This window comes from Capra hircus, chromosome 7 (assembly GCF_001704415.2).
Source record: "Capra hircus breed San Clemente chromosome 7, ASM170441v1, whole genome shotgun sequence".
Lineage (NCBI taxonomy): Eukaryota > Metazoa > Chordata > Mammalia > Artiodactyla > Bovidae > Capra > Capra hircus.
Genome location: NC_030814.1, coordinates 104,814,904 through 104,831,110, shown reverse-complemented (window position 1 = coordinate 104,831,110; position 16,207 = coordinate 104,814,904). Strand labels below are relative to the sequence as shown.

Below are 16,207 nucleotides of genomic sequence, written 5' to 3'. Positions count from 1 at the left end.
CCATTTTGGAGGGGAGAAAATTGAGGCTCAAGGGTTTTTATTCAGCTAGGGTCACAAATAGATAAAACCAGAACCTAGGTGTAAATTCCAATTCTGAACAAAATCTCTGACGTTCATAGAGTATTTCCACCTACTAGGGCAATAAGCATATTGATAACTAATATTTTCTGTTTATAATCCTCATTTTTGTACATTTTATATTAAGTAACTACAGAGAGTATGTAGGCTGGCTTGCCTTTCCTTCTTTCCTTCTTCTCTTCCTCCCTCCTTTTCCTCCTCTCTCGTCCTTCTCTCCCTCCCTCTCTCTCTCCACTAGATAATACATTCCTAAAGGACAGAACTACATTATTCAAAATACTAATACTTATAATAGATACATACACACATTTAATATATACACAGTGGAGACGTTCCTAATGGTCCAGTGTTTAAGACTCCATGCTTCCACTGCAGCGTTTGATCTCTGGTCGGAGAATTAAGATCCCACATGCCACGTGGTGCGGCCAAAAATAAAAATATACACACACAATGCTTGAACAACAAATGCCTGGGTCATCCGCTTTTTCTGAATGCCTGCTCATCTCTCCCCTTCACATCTTCATGTAGATAATAGCGTGTTAAGAACTGTCAGAACTGAGAGGAAGTTAAGCAATCAGCTAGTCCATCTTCAGTTTCCCAAATGCAGAGTGCAGAGAGGGTATGACATGAGAAAGCTCGGCATCAAGGCGAGAGCTGAGCCAATCCCCTGGCAGAGCCAGCCTGAATCCCAAAGTCCACAGAGATCCGCTGCACTCAAGCGGTTTCTAAACTCCAGTGGAAGAGCAAGTGGCGTCCCATCTCCTGTCCTGAGTGGAATTCAGGAGTCCCCAGGGAGCTCTGGGCAGTCACGGGCCCTGCCCTGTGGGTCACTCACGTGTCTTTGTGAGGGGAGTTTCTTTGTCACTGCCCGGCTGCTTCCTGCCTCCATGTTAAGGCCTCCAGGCCCGTCTGCAGGGAAGCAGCCATCAGGGTTCCCTGACTTTGGCTCCCACCCGGACCCTGCCAGGCTCTACTGCTTCCTGCTGCAAGTGAGCCTCTCACACATCTGCTCACCAAGGGCCTGGTCTTTATGAGAATTTTCTTCTGTGCTGTTGCTGAAGCAAGGACAAGAGACTTTGGAGAAAGACGTTCTCCCAGACATACAGGAACTATAGGGGTGTGTCTGGTCAGCTCGGATGCTCCCCTCTTCCTCCTTTATGGCGGGCATGGGGCTGGCATTGGGTGGTAGCAGGATGAGCAGTGGGGATGGAATGAAAGAGCATACTTAGTGCCTCCATCTTATTTTGTTCTTTTGGACAAATAACCTTTCAAAAGTTCCCTCATTCGTTGGTATATTCATTTATTCCACAAATACCTGATGGGCCCCTAAGGAGGGCTGAGCACGGTGGGGTTAGAGCAGTGGGCAAAGGCACCAGGCATAAGGCATCTCTCCCTGACCCTGACCCTCCGGCCTGCTGCCCCTCCCCCGTAGGTAGCTACTGTCACCAGTCTCTTGAATGTCCTTCCACAGAGGTTCTATCCCACACACAGATGTACAGGGTCCACTTTGGTTTTCCATACACACAGCATCACACACTCTGATCTTTTAAAGCAAGTGTTCTGGTGGGCAGTTTTCAAGTTGCCCCCTCAATCAGTGACCTGGGACTGTTCTAGAATGTTTCTGAGAACTGAGCACCCTTAGCCCAACATTGCTCTTCAGTATAGAAAGGGTTGCAAAGAGTCCCACATGACTTAGTGATTGAACAACAACAAATAGAAAGCCCTAGAAATCCCTGCATTGGGGCCTGAGGGGAAAAAGTTCCTGGATCCTTGGAGCAGGGGTATTTCTACGTCTTGGGTTAGACATGGCCAAGTGACAACTTCGGCTTAGTTCTGGCAACAAATGTATCTTCTTCCTAGCGCAGGAGTCACTAGTGCCCCCTGTCTGGGAACCTTCACTCCTGTTCCAAATGATGCAGACAGCCAGCAGCTTGCAGCTTAGGGGTAGGTGGGGCTGTGGCCAGAATTTCAGCGCAAGGGCCCAGGTTCTCCACTGGAGCCATCACAGGCCTGTGGTCTTGGAGTTCAGGATGCTGTGGTGAGCAGGTCGAGTGGGGAGGGACAGACTGACAACAAGGTGAACAAGGCGATTTCAACCATTAAAGATGTTGATGAAGTAACTGGGGAGACTTTCCTGGTGGTCCACTGATCATGACTCTGCGCTTCCACTGCAGAGGGTTAGGGTCCCTAATATGGGAACTAAGATCCCGCAGGCCACGTGGAGCAGCCAATAAAAAGAAAAGTAACTGGGGATGCGACATAGTGACTGGAAAGGGCTCTGACCAGGACGGGGTGGGAGACTTGTGAGCAGGTAGATTTGAGAGATCTGAGTCTTAACAAGGACTCAGCCTGGGGATGAGCATTCTGGACAGAGGGGAGCAGTGCTCGGCAGAGAACAACCAGCAGCGGGTGGGCAGGGATTAAGTGGGAGAGAGCGGCTGATGTTTGAAGGCCGGCGAGGAAATGGGATTTTATTCTGATGGGGAGAAGCAAGCATGCTACAAGGCTCTGTGAGCTCTGTTTCCTACTGGTAAAATTCCTGGTTTGGATTCAGTAATCTTCCAGCTTTCTGGTTTCATGACTACGTTCTTTTATTCAAAGATGTTATTGAACCACCAGGGTGGCCACGTTTAGCAAATGAAAACATAGGCCGCCCAGTTAGATTTGAATTTCAGATCAATGACCAATCCTCCCATATTATAAACCTATCCCCAAGGGTCAGAGTATCTTCCATGTGCCCGGGCCCCCCGGCAGCAGTCAGCTCAGGTTTGAAATTCACTTCACACAACCCCACAGCCTACTGCCTTTGGAGGAGCTCGTCAGACATGAAGCTTAGAGTCTGGTATGGCTTGGGAGTGAGGGATTAACCAGCTTCAAAAATCCACCTTGGCCCCAAATTGTGACCTTGAACTGGTGATTCCTTTGGGTGCCCCAACTCGTTAGCTGCCCACAGGGCATTGATCAAAACGCCTTCGACATCCCTGCATCCGGTTATGTATTGTGTTGTGTGGGGAGGTTTCTGGGGTGACCAAATATAGATTCTGGCCTTTTTCATGAGAATTATGAGAAGGGAGGGGAGTGTGCTCAGCACTAACCTATTATCCTCACTGAGGGTGCAGCTGTGAGACCTGAGGTAAAATTTCAAGGTTGGAAGAATCCAGAGAGATGACGTGGCTGTGGGCTCCTCGTTTCACCATGGGGTCCGAGTTGATGCTGGGGTCTGTCTGTGTGCAAAACCCACCTGGCCCTGTACTCTGTATCCCAGGCATGTGGGTGTTCCATAGGGCAACCCCCGGCATGGTCCATGGCTGTTCCAGAAAAGTCAGGGAGGGGCAAATAATCCTGGAGAAAAAGTAATCTCCTTAAGTCAAGGTTTTAGGTCTCAGGAAAACTAGATCCTGAATGAGGGATTTGGGTGTGGCCCTGCTGGGACTTCCTTCTGCCAGATGACAGACGGAACAGGTGTACAGTTCCTGACTTCGGGACCCAGCTCTGAGGCATCTTCTCTGGTTAGCTCGTGGTGCTGTCAGGAGGCTCCGACCCCTGGTTACCTGCTGTTGGAGTCCGAGTTACACAAGGGGGTGGGTGACCCCGTCTCCATCAGTACCGTCTGACCCATGGCCATGCCTCACATTCAGCCCTGTCTGTAGTCCCACCTGAGTTCACTTCTGGGACGTGGGCCCAAATGTGTTGGGGGAAGAAGAACCTGAGGGGGCCTGGAGATTCAGTCGCTCCCCTGGACAAGAGGGCTCAGGCACTTTCTCCATCCATCAGTGTCCTCCTGGACACGACCCAGGCCTCGGCTGGACTTGAGGTGGTGGTGGGCACGTGTGTGTGGCAGCCCTTGCCCTCCAGAATGCCACAGGCAGCCCAGAGGCCCATGGAGCATCCTGTCTGGAGTGTCCAGAAGTGAGGGCCGTCCATTCCCTCCCTGCAGTCTCGGTGGCTGTGCAGCAGAAGCTGGAAACGTCATCTGCCTGCCCAGCCGACTGGCTGGCTGAGGAAGGCTTCCCTTTGTCCTGTCACAGAGCTCCACTACCCCCCAGGTCCCCTGCTTGCCCCATCCTGCAGTACGCTGCTTCTCTCACGGCAACACAGCACTTGCTCCTGTGAGGTCCATCGTAGAGCTGCTGGTAGACTGTCCACTCCCTGAGGGCAGGCACTCTGTCTGATGTGGCTCCTGCTGTGTCCCCAGGAGGTGCCAAATGTTTGGTGCGTCAATGAAGGAATGAATGGTATAGCCCTGACACCTAGAGAACCATGGGGATCAGCTTCTCCAAACTGTGTTACAGGAGGGGAACTGAGCAGGCCTGAGGTAAAGGTCAGCCCACACCCTTGCAGACGAGGACAGAGCCAGGCTACAGTGAGGCCTGGTGACACCCAGGCCAGCTTTCCCAGCTTGCTTGCCCTGCCTGGTGGGGCCGCTGACTGGGGTGTCCACGCCCCCTGGTGGCTGAGGCTGGAACAGACCAGGCCACTGGCAGCCGCTGATGACAGAGATGGGAGATTTACTTCCGGTTCACAGTACTTCTGAGCGGCTTGTATTTAACCCTTTAGGGGAGTGTCGCTGTTCAGAGCCCTGTGTTCAGTAGCAGGCCATCCTCCAGGGCCACACAGGCACTGGCTCTGGGCAGAGTGTGCCTACCTGCAGACGGAGCCTGAACATCAAGTTGCACAGACACCTGACATTCAGAACTGTAGTTAGAAACACTGAAAGCAAAACAAGCACACACTGACCAAGCGGCCCCACTTCTAAGGGTCTATTTCAGAGAGCTTTTCTTCATACAGGGAACTCCTTAGTGTAAGAATGTTACAATTTTTAAAACGACGTCTGTTGTAGCAGTCACAATTCATCGAGCGTTGCATTGTTCATGGAGCATCACCATGACAAGTCCCTTTAGGCTTCCCTTGTGGCTCAGTGGTAAAGAACCTGCCTGCCAGTGAAGGAGACGTGAGTTCGCTCCCTGGGTCAGGAAGATCCCCTGAAGAAGGAAATGGCAACTCCCTCCAGTATTCTTGCCTGGGAAATCCCATGGACAGAGGAGCCTGCAGGGCTACAGTCCATGGGGTCACAAGGAGTCGGGACCCAACTTAGCGACTATACAATAGTCCTTTTATTTTCCAGTCCTTGAAAAAAGTATCAAAAGATATCAAAGTGCTAGGAAAACCTAATTCACATAGAAATGAATATCATCTCCTTTTCTCCCAACCAACTGCATTGTAATCTCACCACATGAGCATGAATTTGTAGTAAAATACTTTTAAACTTGTCAGCGACGCCCCCTGCCCTCTCAGACCCCTTGCAGGTGTGAGGCTCCACTTGGCACTTCTGAGCTGACTGGGACTCTATTAGGGAAAGAAGGTGGTGTGGTTCAAATGGAAGAAGCAATGTGAGGTGCTGGACAGACAGAAACACGGCACGAATCTCCCCAAGTAGCTTTCTTTGTGGGGAAATAGAAACTCAAAGAGCTCAAGGAGACCAAAGGGGGAGCCAACACACACAAGGAATACTTCAGATCCCCAGGCCTGCAGGAGCCCATCAGGCAGGGGGTGTGAGGTCCAGGCTCCCTCTAAGGTGCAGGCCAGCAGGGACCTGGCCAGTGACTGCGGATGCTGACACCTGCATGTTGTGGGCAGCTGTCCACAGTGGCATCTGCTGGACCTGCCTAGGGATGGCCCATGTGTCCTCCTTCCCCCTGGGCTGTCCCATGGACCCACCCACCCTACACCAGGCTTGAGCCAAAACGTTCCCCAGTGAAACCCAGCAACCACAAGAAGAGTACTCCTCGCAAGGGGACAGGTGCGAATGAGCACAGAATATGCTGGGACCATTCAGGGAGGAGCCTCCAGGTGGGAGACGTGACTGGGCCTCAGGCAGGTGAAGAAGATGGCCAGGAATGGGCAGAGTGACCGACAGGATTTCTGAGGACTGGGGATGAGTGTTATCGAGGACTAGCAATGATGCCTTTCCCAGGTCTTTGGTCCTTGGGCCAGCTGCCCTGGCCACCTGCTAGCCTCTGTGAGGTCCATTCCTGTCCTCCCCTCAGCCCTGTGGATGCCTCCCGGCTGAGCTCCTATCATCTGCTTCCCAAGTGTGTTCTCTGCATTGTGTCGAATCACTGACACATCCAGTGGCCAGCAAGTCTGCCTCGGGACTGTGGCCCCAAGGCATCTTCAGAAGCGCCCTTAAAAAGTCAAGGCCACCTGGGCATCCTCTCAGGGCACAGGGATGAGAGCAACACAAGGGTCTTCACACAGCACGGGTGGCAGGATGGTCCTATCCATGCGCATTAAACGCACGGCACAACCCAGGAGAATCGCACACACGTGCCAAAACAAACGCACAGATGCCTCCACAGCAGCACTACTCACAAGAGCCACAAGGGGGCAGCAGCCCAAAGCCCATCAATGGTGACTGGATAAAACGTGGTCCATCCATCATCCAACAGACCATTATTTAGCCATAAAAAAGAAATGAAGCAATGATATCTGCTCTCAGGTAGAAAAATCTTGAAGACCTGAAGCTCAGCAAAAGCAGCCAGACACAAGAGGACATGTTACACTATTCCATTTATGTGAAATGCCCAGATCAATCAAATCCATAGCGACTCAAAGTAGATGAGTTGTCAGAGACTGAGGAAAGAGAATGAGGATGACTGCTAACCGAGATGGGGGTCTCCTTCTGTGCTGATGAAAATGTTCTGGGTCTAGACAGAGGTGCTGGTTGTACACAGTAAATGTACTGAATGCCACTGAACTGTAGGCACTAAATTCTACTTGACTTTCACCTCAAAAAGGAAAAACAAAATCCCCAGGTACATGAAGGCTGACCCATGTGTCTTCTGAGAACACAGGAAACAGAACACTGGGAATGCGAGCAAGTCTGGTCTGTGGCAGAGCCAGGAACAGGCAGGGCTGTGGGCTGTGCCATCACGTCTCAGCGGCTCCCTTCCCTGGAGCAGGGCTGGACTGAGGAATATCCTCGTTAGAGGGGGAGGAGACGCGGGTTTCCCCCAGCTCCTCCGTGCAGGGTCTGGGGCTTTGCATCCTCACGCCCTGTAGGTTACAGCAGCAGGCTCTGTGGCCCCGCCGGCTGGCCGTGGAAGCTTGGAGTCTTCACCAGGGCACATGTGAGGGGCGCAAGGCACAACAAAGACACAGTGAGTGAGGGCTCCTGCAAGTTATTTTACTTTGAATACACAGGAAAAGAAATCTACAAACAAGATGCTCTGTCCTACGGCTCTTTTAAACAATGCTTTGTATTTACAAAAAAAATTTTGTGTGATTAAAAAGCACCAGCTGAAAATACAGGCTGCTAAAAACTTAAGACACTGAAAATCCATTAAAAGACAGTATGCCAAACATACATTAAAAACCCTTTAGCGAAACAAAGATGACGTAACCAACACATTTCACCCCCTGTGCCAGGCAGCCCTTTCCGAGTTCCCTGCCTGTGTTCCCAGTAAGTGGGGCGGGGAGTGCTTACCCCAAGGGGAGGACCCTGGCCTCCCCCATGGGTGACTATGGGGATCCAACTATGTTTCTGAGAGGGAACCGGCACCTCCTGGACCAGCATCCTCAGAGCCGCAGGACCTGAGGGCCACCGTCACTGACAGGAGGAAACAGGAGGCACACAAAAGGGAGTCTGAACAGCTTTCAACAATTAACCTGCCAAGAACAATCTTTCTGCTACGCCCTCACACCCCTCGTATGCTTCAGCGTTTGGAGTTTTTGTTTTTTTCTGAACACCCAGCTATATGACACTGGCTGTAATGTATCTCTGGGGCTTGTGTGCAGTCTGTCTTAAATTCTTATGATTGAGAAACCGTGAGGCACTGAATTTGCACTTACAGGAGGGTATTTACAAGCTTTATGTAGCTAAAAGGTGCTGCAGTGAAGGGGAAGTTCAAAGCTTGCACGCATGCATGTACATGCGGGTTGGCTTCCATAAAGCTAGAGCGGAATATTAAATATCGAGTACTGAATTCTTAACTGTAAACTTAAAAACTTATCTTTAACTTTACATATACATAGATAACAAAGTGGTCACTAAAAGCACTTCAACATCAGGACAAGACATTAAGTTTTGAGGTTCTTATTTCAACTGCTCTACATACAAAATGCCCTAGAAGCAAAGAAAGGTTTAAATAAATACTCAAACAATGTAAAGCAGGACCGAAGAAATGTGGGTCTGGAGAGGCTGCACAGTGTGGAGCCCAGGCTAGCAGGCGCAACCTGTAGCGAGACAGGCGCTCTGTCCCTTTGGTGGCAGAGAGGACCTGTGCGGGGGGGACCGTCAGAGGGGGAGGAAGAGGGGATGGGGACAGCTCATGAGCAGGCAGCAGACCACCTCTGCAGGCCTCGGAGACCCAGGGGCAGCCCCGAGGAGCACGGGGCAGGGCTGGGCTCCTGAGTGGCCCAGGACGACACAGTGAGGGCGGGGCCTTTTCGAATAGAACTTGGCCAGCCTGTCCTTTCGACCAGCCTGTCCCCTCATTCAGTAGCTTACTTGCATGCCTGTTGCTGGCCCCTAAGAGGGTGGCAGGGCCCTGATGGGGGCAGTGACCCAGGACAAGGAGGTATCCTGACAGCCCTGCTAGCGGCTAAGGCACACCCAGGCCTTGGGGCCCAAGCAGCTGACCTGAGCAATCCCAACATTCCTTTCGTCAGACACTGAGGCTTCGAGAGGCAGCTTTCACAGTGCTGGGTAACGAGACTTGAACCAACCAGCAGCCGTAACTAGCAAAACCACACACCATCCCCATCAGGAGACCCTCCCAGGCACCGGAAGCCACATGGGGCTGGGCTGCTGCCGTGACGGCCCCCAACGTCACTGTCGCCCAGGGCGTCTCCTCGACTATTCGAGGCGCACAGAACCAAGGCGGCTGTCTGGGCCTGGCAGAGCCTCCTGGGGTCCAGCTCAGGAAGAGGTTGCAATGCTGTCCCGAGACCCAAGGCAGGTAGGTCTCCTCCTCCTCCCCTCTAAACACAGGGCAGGGTACCAAGGGAATGGCTGCCAGCAGGGTGGTAGAGCCGAGCTGGGCTGAGAAAGGCCCCTCCCACGCTGCACTATGGACTCTGACAGGCAGAAGGCGGCTGATACACACACAGGAGTCTCAGCTCCAAGCACCAGCTCTGGCTGGGAAGCAACCCACAGGCACACACGTAGACCAACACCAGCAGGTGCACTCCCACAGCCGGACAGTGAGCCCAGTCAAGGTGCAGACGCTCAGAAGGCAAGTTCCTGGGTTCCCCAGGGCCCCTAGCTAGAGACCCCAGCTGCCAAAAGGATGGAAGCTGACCAGAAAGGCAAGCCAGGAAAAGCACTGGGGTGAGACAGGCATTTCCATCCCTGACAGGCACCGTCACTTCTTCCCTCCAACCGTGGGTCAGACGCTGGCATCTTGCCTCTGGGCGCAGGAAGCTGCCATGAGCAGAGGAAACACTCTGGCCCAGCAAGGCGGCCTGCAGAAGTCATGAGGTACCTCGGTGGCACCGACCACCCGTGCATGTAGCCACGGACCAGGCAGATGGCTAACACCTGCTTCCCTAGCAAGAGACTCTCTTGAAGATACGACTCAGACACGGAAGCAGGACCAGCAGTTCAAATCCACTTTGAAGGATGGCTCTGCAAAGTCAGCTCCAGCATCCCACGGGTAGCCACGGCACTCAGACTCCTGGTACCTGGCAAGAACGGCCAGCTGGCCCGTCCTGGGAGGACAGCAATCAGCCCTCCACGCTCCCCAGGGACCCAGGCTGCTCTGGAGACAGTCGGGAAAGAAGCCTGAAGACAGCCACGCCACCACATCTCCAGGGAAAGCTCAAGTGCCATCTGGGTGGAAGTCAGGGACACACCAGGCCCTCATGGAGGCTTGGAGAAGCTGAGAGGCCCCGTCCAGGGGTCTCACAGGAGGCTGGCCAGGCTGGTGTTTGGTCCGTTCTGAGCTTGGAACTGCACGGGGGGCGGGCCGTCTGTCCACTGCGGGGAAAGAGGACACACGGGTGAGGTCCTTCCTAGTGAGCGGCAGGGGGTGCTGGGCTGCATGTCTGTGCCTGGAAAGTGCCCTCCTCAGGCTGGTCAGGGGCCCCAGGGAGCAGCCTGTGTCGCCCACTTGGGTGGGAGCTTTCCTGCCCATCCAAGGGGGTTCCTGAGGCCAGGCTGGGTTAGGGTTTGTTGGAGAGGCGCAAGGAGACAGTGGCCAAGGGTGTGCCTCCTTCCTCAGGAAGCGCGTCCCCAGGGCTGCAGGTTGGGTGAGCTGGCCCCAAGGAGCCACCCAGCACCCTCATTCTGCCTCCCCTACCCTGTGCCCGTACCGTGATGAGGTTGTGCTCAGGGAGGCTGCAGGCCTCGATGTGGTCTTGGAGTAGCTGCTGCGAGAAGTTCTGGTGCATCTGGGCGGCTTCGTGGGCATCCATGGCATTCCCACAGGCTTTATTCAGGTCTGGGGGTGGAGGGGTGGGGGTGCATGCAAAGGATGGGCCTGTTTTGGCCTGCCCCTGCCCCACGGCCTCCCCTCAGGCGTGGGTGGAGCCCTGAAGTCAAGCCCCAGCTCCACCATTGGATCTGTGTGCCTGGCACGTCACCTGCCCTGAACCCTGTGTCACGGTCAGCAGAGCCCACCTGCCAACAGCCAAGTCTCTGAGTCTTATGTCCTTGGGGTGGATGAACAGCGAGGCCCACAGGGGCAAATATGAGGGCTGGAGGGCAGTGAAAGTGCTTTGGGCTCCCTTGCATGTGGCTCTCCCAGGGATTTCCGGGCCAGCTGTGGGCAGCCGGGAGCCTGCAGGGAGCAGGGCACCTAGTGTTCACTTCTGAGGCAGGAGGGCGGAACGAGTGCACCAAGTCCACTGCGGATGAGAACAGCCGGCCCTCCACCTCCTCACCAGGACCCTGGCTAGTCTGTGGGCCCTGGTTTCACAATCTGGAAATGGGGCAGCAGCAGTGACAGCTGCGGAGCGCCCTTTCTGTGCCCAGAGCACCTTGGCTCATTCTGCCGGACACGGACGGCTGCTGTCCCCATTCTAGGGAAGGAGACCGAGGCCAGGGTGCCAGGGTTCACTGCCCAAGCAGATGCCAAGAACTATCCCTGTGGGTCCCAGAGAGGCAGAACCAGCCTGTGCAGACCTCCCCGACCTCCGCCTCACCTCTGAGCAGGGCTGACGACCACAGCTGCACCGACATGTCCGGGATCTTGCTGGCCAGCTGCATGGCGGGCACTACCATGTTGTTGCTCTCCTGTCGGCCGAGAGCAGCAGAGGGTCAGGGAGCGGCGCGGTGGTCAGGGCCCAGGTGGAGGCGGCTGAGGCTGGCGGCAGGGACAGCCTGGCCCACCCGCGGCCTCCCGCTGCCTGGCAAATACCTACTCCAACTGCGCAGTCTATCTCAAATGACCCTCTCCGAAAGTACTCCTCGACAACCTCAGGGGAAAAGAAACAGCTCCCACTCCTCGGCCCCACACGTGCCTCCTGGCTGGGGCACAGCCGTGGGAGACTCTCTGCACCTTTGTCTTTCTAACCGAAGAAAAAAGCACTGGTGGCAGGCAGCTCTGGACCCATCTCAGGAGCTGATTAGAAACTCAGACTCAGGGGCTTCCCTGGCGATCCAGTGGTTAAAAACCTGCCTGCCAACGCAGAGCACACAGGTTCAATCTCTGGTCTGGGAAGATCCCATATGCCACAAGGCAACTCAGCCCGCGCCACAACTGCTGCCCCTGCCTCCGGAGCCGGGAGTTACAGCCACTGGGCCCATGGGCCCGACAGCCTATACTCTGCAACGAGAAGGCACCGTGACAGGAAGCCCGCTCGCTCCAACTGGGGAAAGCCTGCGCACAGCAACGAAGGTCCAGCCGAAAGTGAATACATAAACAAAGTTAGATTAAAGAAACACACATTCAGGGGTCTGTCCTGGTGGAAGCAATGAGGACCAATGGTCAAAGAGAGAAGAATTTTTTCCCACATATGAGCCTGCGCCCTCAGACACATGGGGCTGTGGGGCACCAGGATGTGCTCATCCTTCAACCCTGGCTCCGCAGTGCAGCTGCGACAGCACCATGCCTCAGCCCTCAGGAGGAGCTGAGTGGAAGCTGCTGGGGGCCGTAAGCACCCATCCTTGGCTCTGCAGCGGCTCCACCCAGCGCAGGACCCAGAGCCTCCTGGCCTAACCGCTGGGCTCAGGGTGACACTGGGGGAGCTCCCATGTGGCAGCCACGCGCAGTGTGGGGGACACTCGGCACGCAGCCCAGAGATATATAAATCCTCCAAACCGACTCCTGAGGCCCAGGCCCAACACAGCCACACTTGTGTGGGATACGCCTCCAGACACAAAAGCCCAGTGACTGTACGCTGCCCACCCTGGCCAGCACCTCGAAGATGAGCTCCAGGTGGGTCTCAAAATGTTTCACAATTGAACCAAGGCCTCCTAAGACCTCAGAATGCAGAACAGGAGAAACCAGTCTCCTCTTCCAGGCCTGGGGCCGAGAGCAGGCTGCTGGGAGGGAGCGTCCCCTTGGCTCCAGCTCCCGGTGACAGCTCGGTTTCCACAGAACCTAGGTGTGAAGACTGGTGTTGTCTTGAGAGGGGTCCTGCATGAAGCCACCCACAAACTTTAATGCCTGAGTATGCTCTGGTCTGGTAGGCCCAGGGCAGGTGGTTTCTCCCACAGATCTGGCGCTGCTTGAGGCGGCGCCTGGCTTTGGGGGCTCCTGGTGGCCCCAGGAAGCAAGAGAGGTTCCCAAATAGGCTCTGTAATTTGCTCCAGGACTGCCCCCCACACACACCAGAAGCTGTAGCTGAAGAGCTGCTCTGCCCACCCTGCCCCACTAAAGGTGGCTTCTAGAAGCTTCTGGATAAACAAGCATCAGCGAAGTCTAGGTTCTAAGCCTGGGTCTGCAGTTTGGGGCTGTGTGACATTAAACTCTTCAACTGGCAATGAGGTGATCACCGCCACTGCACCGAGACACAAGGCAGGCGGCCTGAACTCAGGGGGGCCTCATGTTGAGCCCGTCATCCCTGCCCAATGCCAGGATGTGCCCTGAGGCCACTGTCCTCCCTGTGACCCCTGAGTACCAAGACACGGTGTTCTAGAAGGAATGGAGCTACACTCAGAAGGAAGAACCCACTGCTAACCCTCCTTTCAGGGTACTGGTCTTGCCAGGGTTCAGGACACAGCTGCAGGGCATGCGGGCCTCAGAAAAAGACTGCCATGCGACTGTGCGGAGGGGAGACGCACCGGGGCCATGCGACTGTGGGGAGGGGAGATGCACTGGGGCCATGCGACTGTGCGGAGGGGAGACGCACCGGGGCCATGCGACTGTGGGGAGGGGAGATGCACTGGGGCCATGCGACTGTGCGGAGGGGAGACGCACCGGGGCCATGCGACTGTGGGGAGGGGAGACGCACCGGGGCCATGCGACTGTGCGGAGGGGAGACGCACTGGGGCCATGCGACTGTGGGGAGGGGAGACGCACTGGGGTCATGCGACTGTGCGGAGGGGAGATGCACTGGGGCCATGCGACTGTGGGGAGGGGAGATGCACTGGGGCCATGCGACTGTGCGGAGGGGAGATGCACTGGGGTCATGCGACTGTGGGGAGGGGAGACGCACTGGGCTTATTAAAAGCACTCATTCTTTAGAAGCTCTGGGATTTGATCCGATAAAACTTCATGGGCCTGCATTCTCTGTCCTAAAAACAGCTAAAATGAGTTCAGCTAAATCACTGAACTGATGCCACTTAGAAATTCTCACTGCCATTAAAAAAAGGCCCCAACACAGTGGTGCAGAGAAAGACCAGACATAAAATTATAAAACAGCCTGATAAAACTTAGGCTTGGACAGAGGCAGGCAATGAAAAGAGCTGGAAGACAGAAGACACGCAAGGATTTTCTCCTTTGCTTCTCAGACTTTCTATGATAACCATGACATCTTTTATACTGACAAACATACTCTTAAAAAAATTAAAGACCTTGTAAGGTCAATGGGTTGGAGTAGGTGAGATGTTCACACACCCCCAGATGGGGAAACTGAGAAGTCAACTGATCCCACCAGAGACCGTATGGCATGGGTGGGGGCCAGGCACAGGGGGACACAGTTGGTGAGGGTAGACACAGGGTGCCCTGAGGATACCATGTGTGATGGGCAGAGAAGGAATCCCTGGGACTGTGGCTGAGTGGACACACCTCTTAGCCCTCACGTACTATCACAGGGAAGGGGACCTGCCCTCAGCCTCGCCAGCTCTGGGCAGTCTGAGCAGCTCCAGATCCACTGAGCCCTGGGGCTTTGCCTGACAACTGCCATGGGCCAACAGCAGCCCTGTCTGCCACACAGGTGCACCCTGCAGGAACCCTGCCTGCCCAGGCCGTCTGAGTCTCGTGGAACATGGCGGTGGGGGTGGGGGGTGATGGGGGGGTTGAGAGGTCACTGAAGTAGGGTCACTGCAGAGCACGGGACGGGAGGCACTTTGCTAGGTGCCCCCCTCACCAACCTCCACCCCACTAAGCACCACCCTGGCCCTATGCCCCTCAGTCAGGCCCCTGACACTCACCCTATGGTTTCCCAACACATAGAAGATGTGACCTAGGAGCACGAGGGAGCAGGCCGTGAGCCGATTCAGGTCCTCCGCGTTGGACATCTTCAGGGTTTCCCGCAGAAAACGCCTTCGTGAGAAGAACAGATGCTAAGGCCCCACTGGGAGGGCTTTTGGGGAAGAAAAGGCAGCCTTGGGGCCCAGAACAGAGAACACCCCGGGGGAGGGTGGGGAGGGCAGGAACAGGGGGCCTGGGCACATGCTGTTGGGGGAAGAGAAACAGAGAGAGGTGCCGGGTACAGGGCCACCCGCCCTCTCCAGTACTTACTTGGCCTCATTATAGCGTCCCTGGAAGAAGGAGAAAAGCCCACGCACGTAGAAAGCCGCTGCTCGGAGGCAGTGTGAGCTGAGGGAGGAGTGGAGCGTCACACCTTAGTGAGTCTTAACGAAAGCAGCCGATTTACAAATGGGGATTGGGTGGGAGGATGGGAGGTGCTGGGGTAGATGGGCAGTCTGGGGCCCCAGCGATGCTCACACTACCTCAAGAGCAGAGAAAGCGTAAGATAGTTGGTAAAGTGGGACTTGGGGTCTGGGGCTGCCTACCTGACAGGGAAGCTGTGGTCTGGATTGATCCTCTCCAGCAAACTGTACAGCTGTGAAAGAAATGTCTGCAAGTCAGGATAACTCTGCATCTAAAAATGAGAGGGTTTGGCCCCAGTATGCCAGTAAATGACCAGGGCTGCCAACTTCCCACACACCCCCTCCAAGTAAGAGTGGAAAGAAAGGATACCGAACATGAAGCATGTCACCTACTACCTCTTGGTGTCTATTTCCTTCCCGTATATACACACTCGCCAGGTTGGTCACGATGAAGGCCCATAGCTCCTGGTGATTGGTGAGCTGGAATAGGGGAGACACAGGGCATTAGGGGGCCCAGCTGGGCAGTCATGTCACTTGGGGGTCGCTTGGCGGCATCAGAGCCACCCAAACGCTCCACGACAGCTACCTTGGAATCTTCTTACTCTTTTTATTCCAAACACACATACACACCCCTGCCTCCTGAACCTAAGGACAGCAAAACTATTAGTTCTTGTTATTATAAAACAATCATCTGCATTATAGGAAGCTCGGGAAACGGAAGAGCACAGCCAGCCACCCCAGAGCCTGTCCTCAGAACACGCCACAGTTTGCTCTATTCTCTGCCGTCTCAGTCTGAGATCTCGGTGGCACCCCCACCCCACCTCAGGTGGTCACCCCAGAACCCCAGTGTGTGTAAACACAGCAGAGGAGCATGCTTGCTGGTTCCTCTGCTAATGGCTGGTGGCAGACAGTCTGCTGTCCCCAGTTTCTCTGGGGGGACGAGAATGGCCATGAAAGGAACCAATCTGAGTGGTCTGAGCAGTGCTCAGACCCTGGGGGCTGAGCACTCCAAGCAGGGCTCAGCGAGTGCACCTGTCTAAGAGGCCAAGAATGCCTACGAAGCACAAACCCCACCTGGAGGACCCTGGCAGGTGCCAAGGAGACCCAGAGGGTTGTCTGATCTGAGCAAAGATGCTCCGATATGTTTGTCACAGGACCACGGGAAACATGTTTGGTGTCACGAGGGGT

General features: G+C 54.9%; 1 protein-coding gene across 2 annotated transcripts in view; it reads right to left on the bottom strand.

Annotated features, from left to right (window-relative positions):
* The window catches only part of MAU2 (MAU2 sister chromatid cohesion factor), a 34,004-nt gene continuing 25,040 nt past the window's right edge, over nucleotides 7,244-16,207 (bottom strand). Inside the window, exons 13-19 of one of the 2 annotated variants that reach the window (XM_018051490.1) lie at nucleotides 15,413-15,499; nucleotides 15,203-15,252; nucleotides 14,928-15,005; nucleotides 14,618-14,729; nucleotides 11,224-11,314; nucleotides 10,393-10,520; nucleotides 7,244-10,057 (exon numbers count right to left, since the gene is read on the bottom strand). In XM_018051490.1, coding sequence (XP_017906979.1) covers nucleotides 9,983-10,057; nucleotides 10,393-10,520; nucleotides 11,224-11,314; nucleotides 14,618-14,729; nucleotides 14,928-15,005; nucleotides 15,203-15,252; nucleotides 15,413-15,499 — 621 coding nt within the window. In that variant the 3' untranslated portion in view covers nucleotides 7,244-9,982. The remainder of the gene's footprint in view (nucleotides 10,058-10,392; nucleotides 10,521-11,223; nucleotides 11,315-14,617; nucleotides 14,730-14,927; nucleotides 15,006-15,202; nucleotides 15,253-15,412; nucleotides 15,500-16,207) is intronic. The other variant, XM_018051491.1, reaches the window with a different exon arrangement.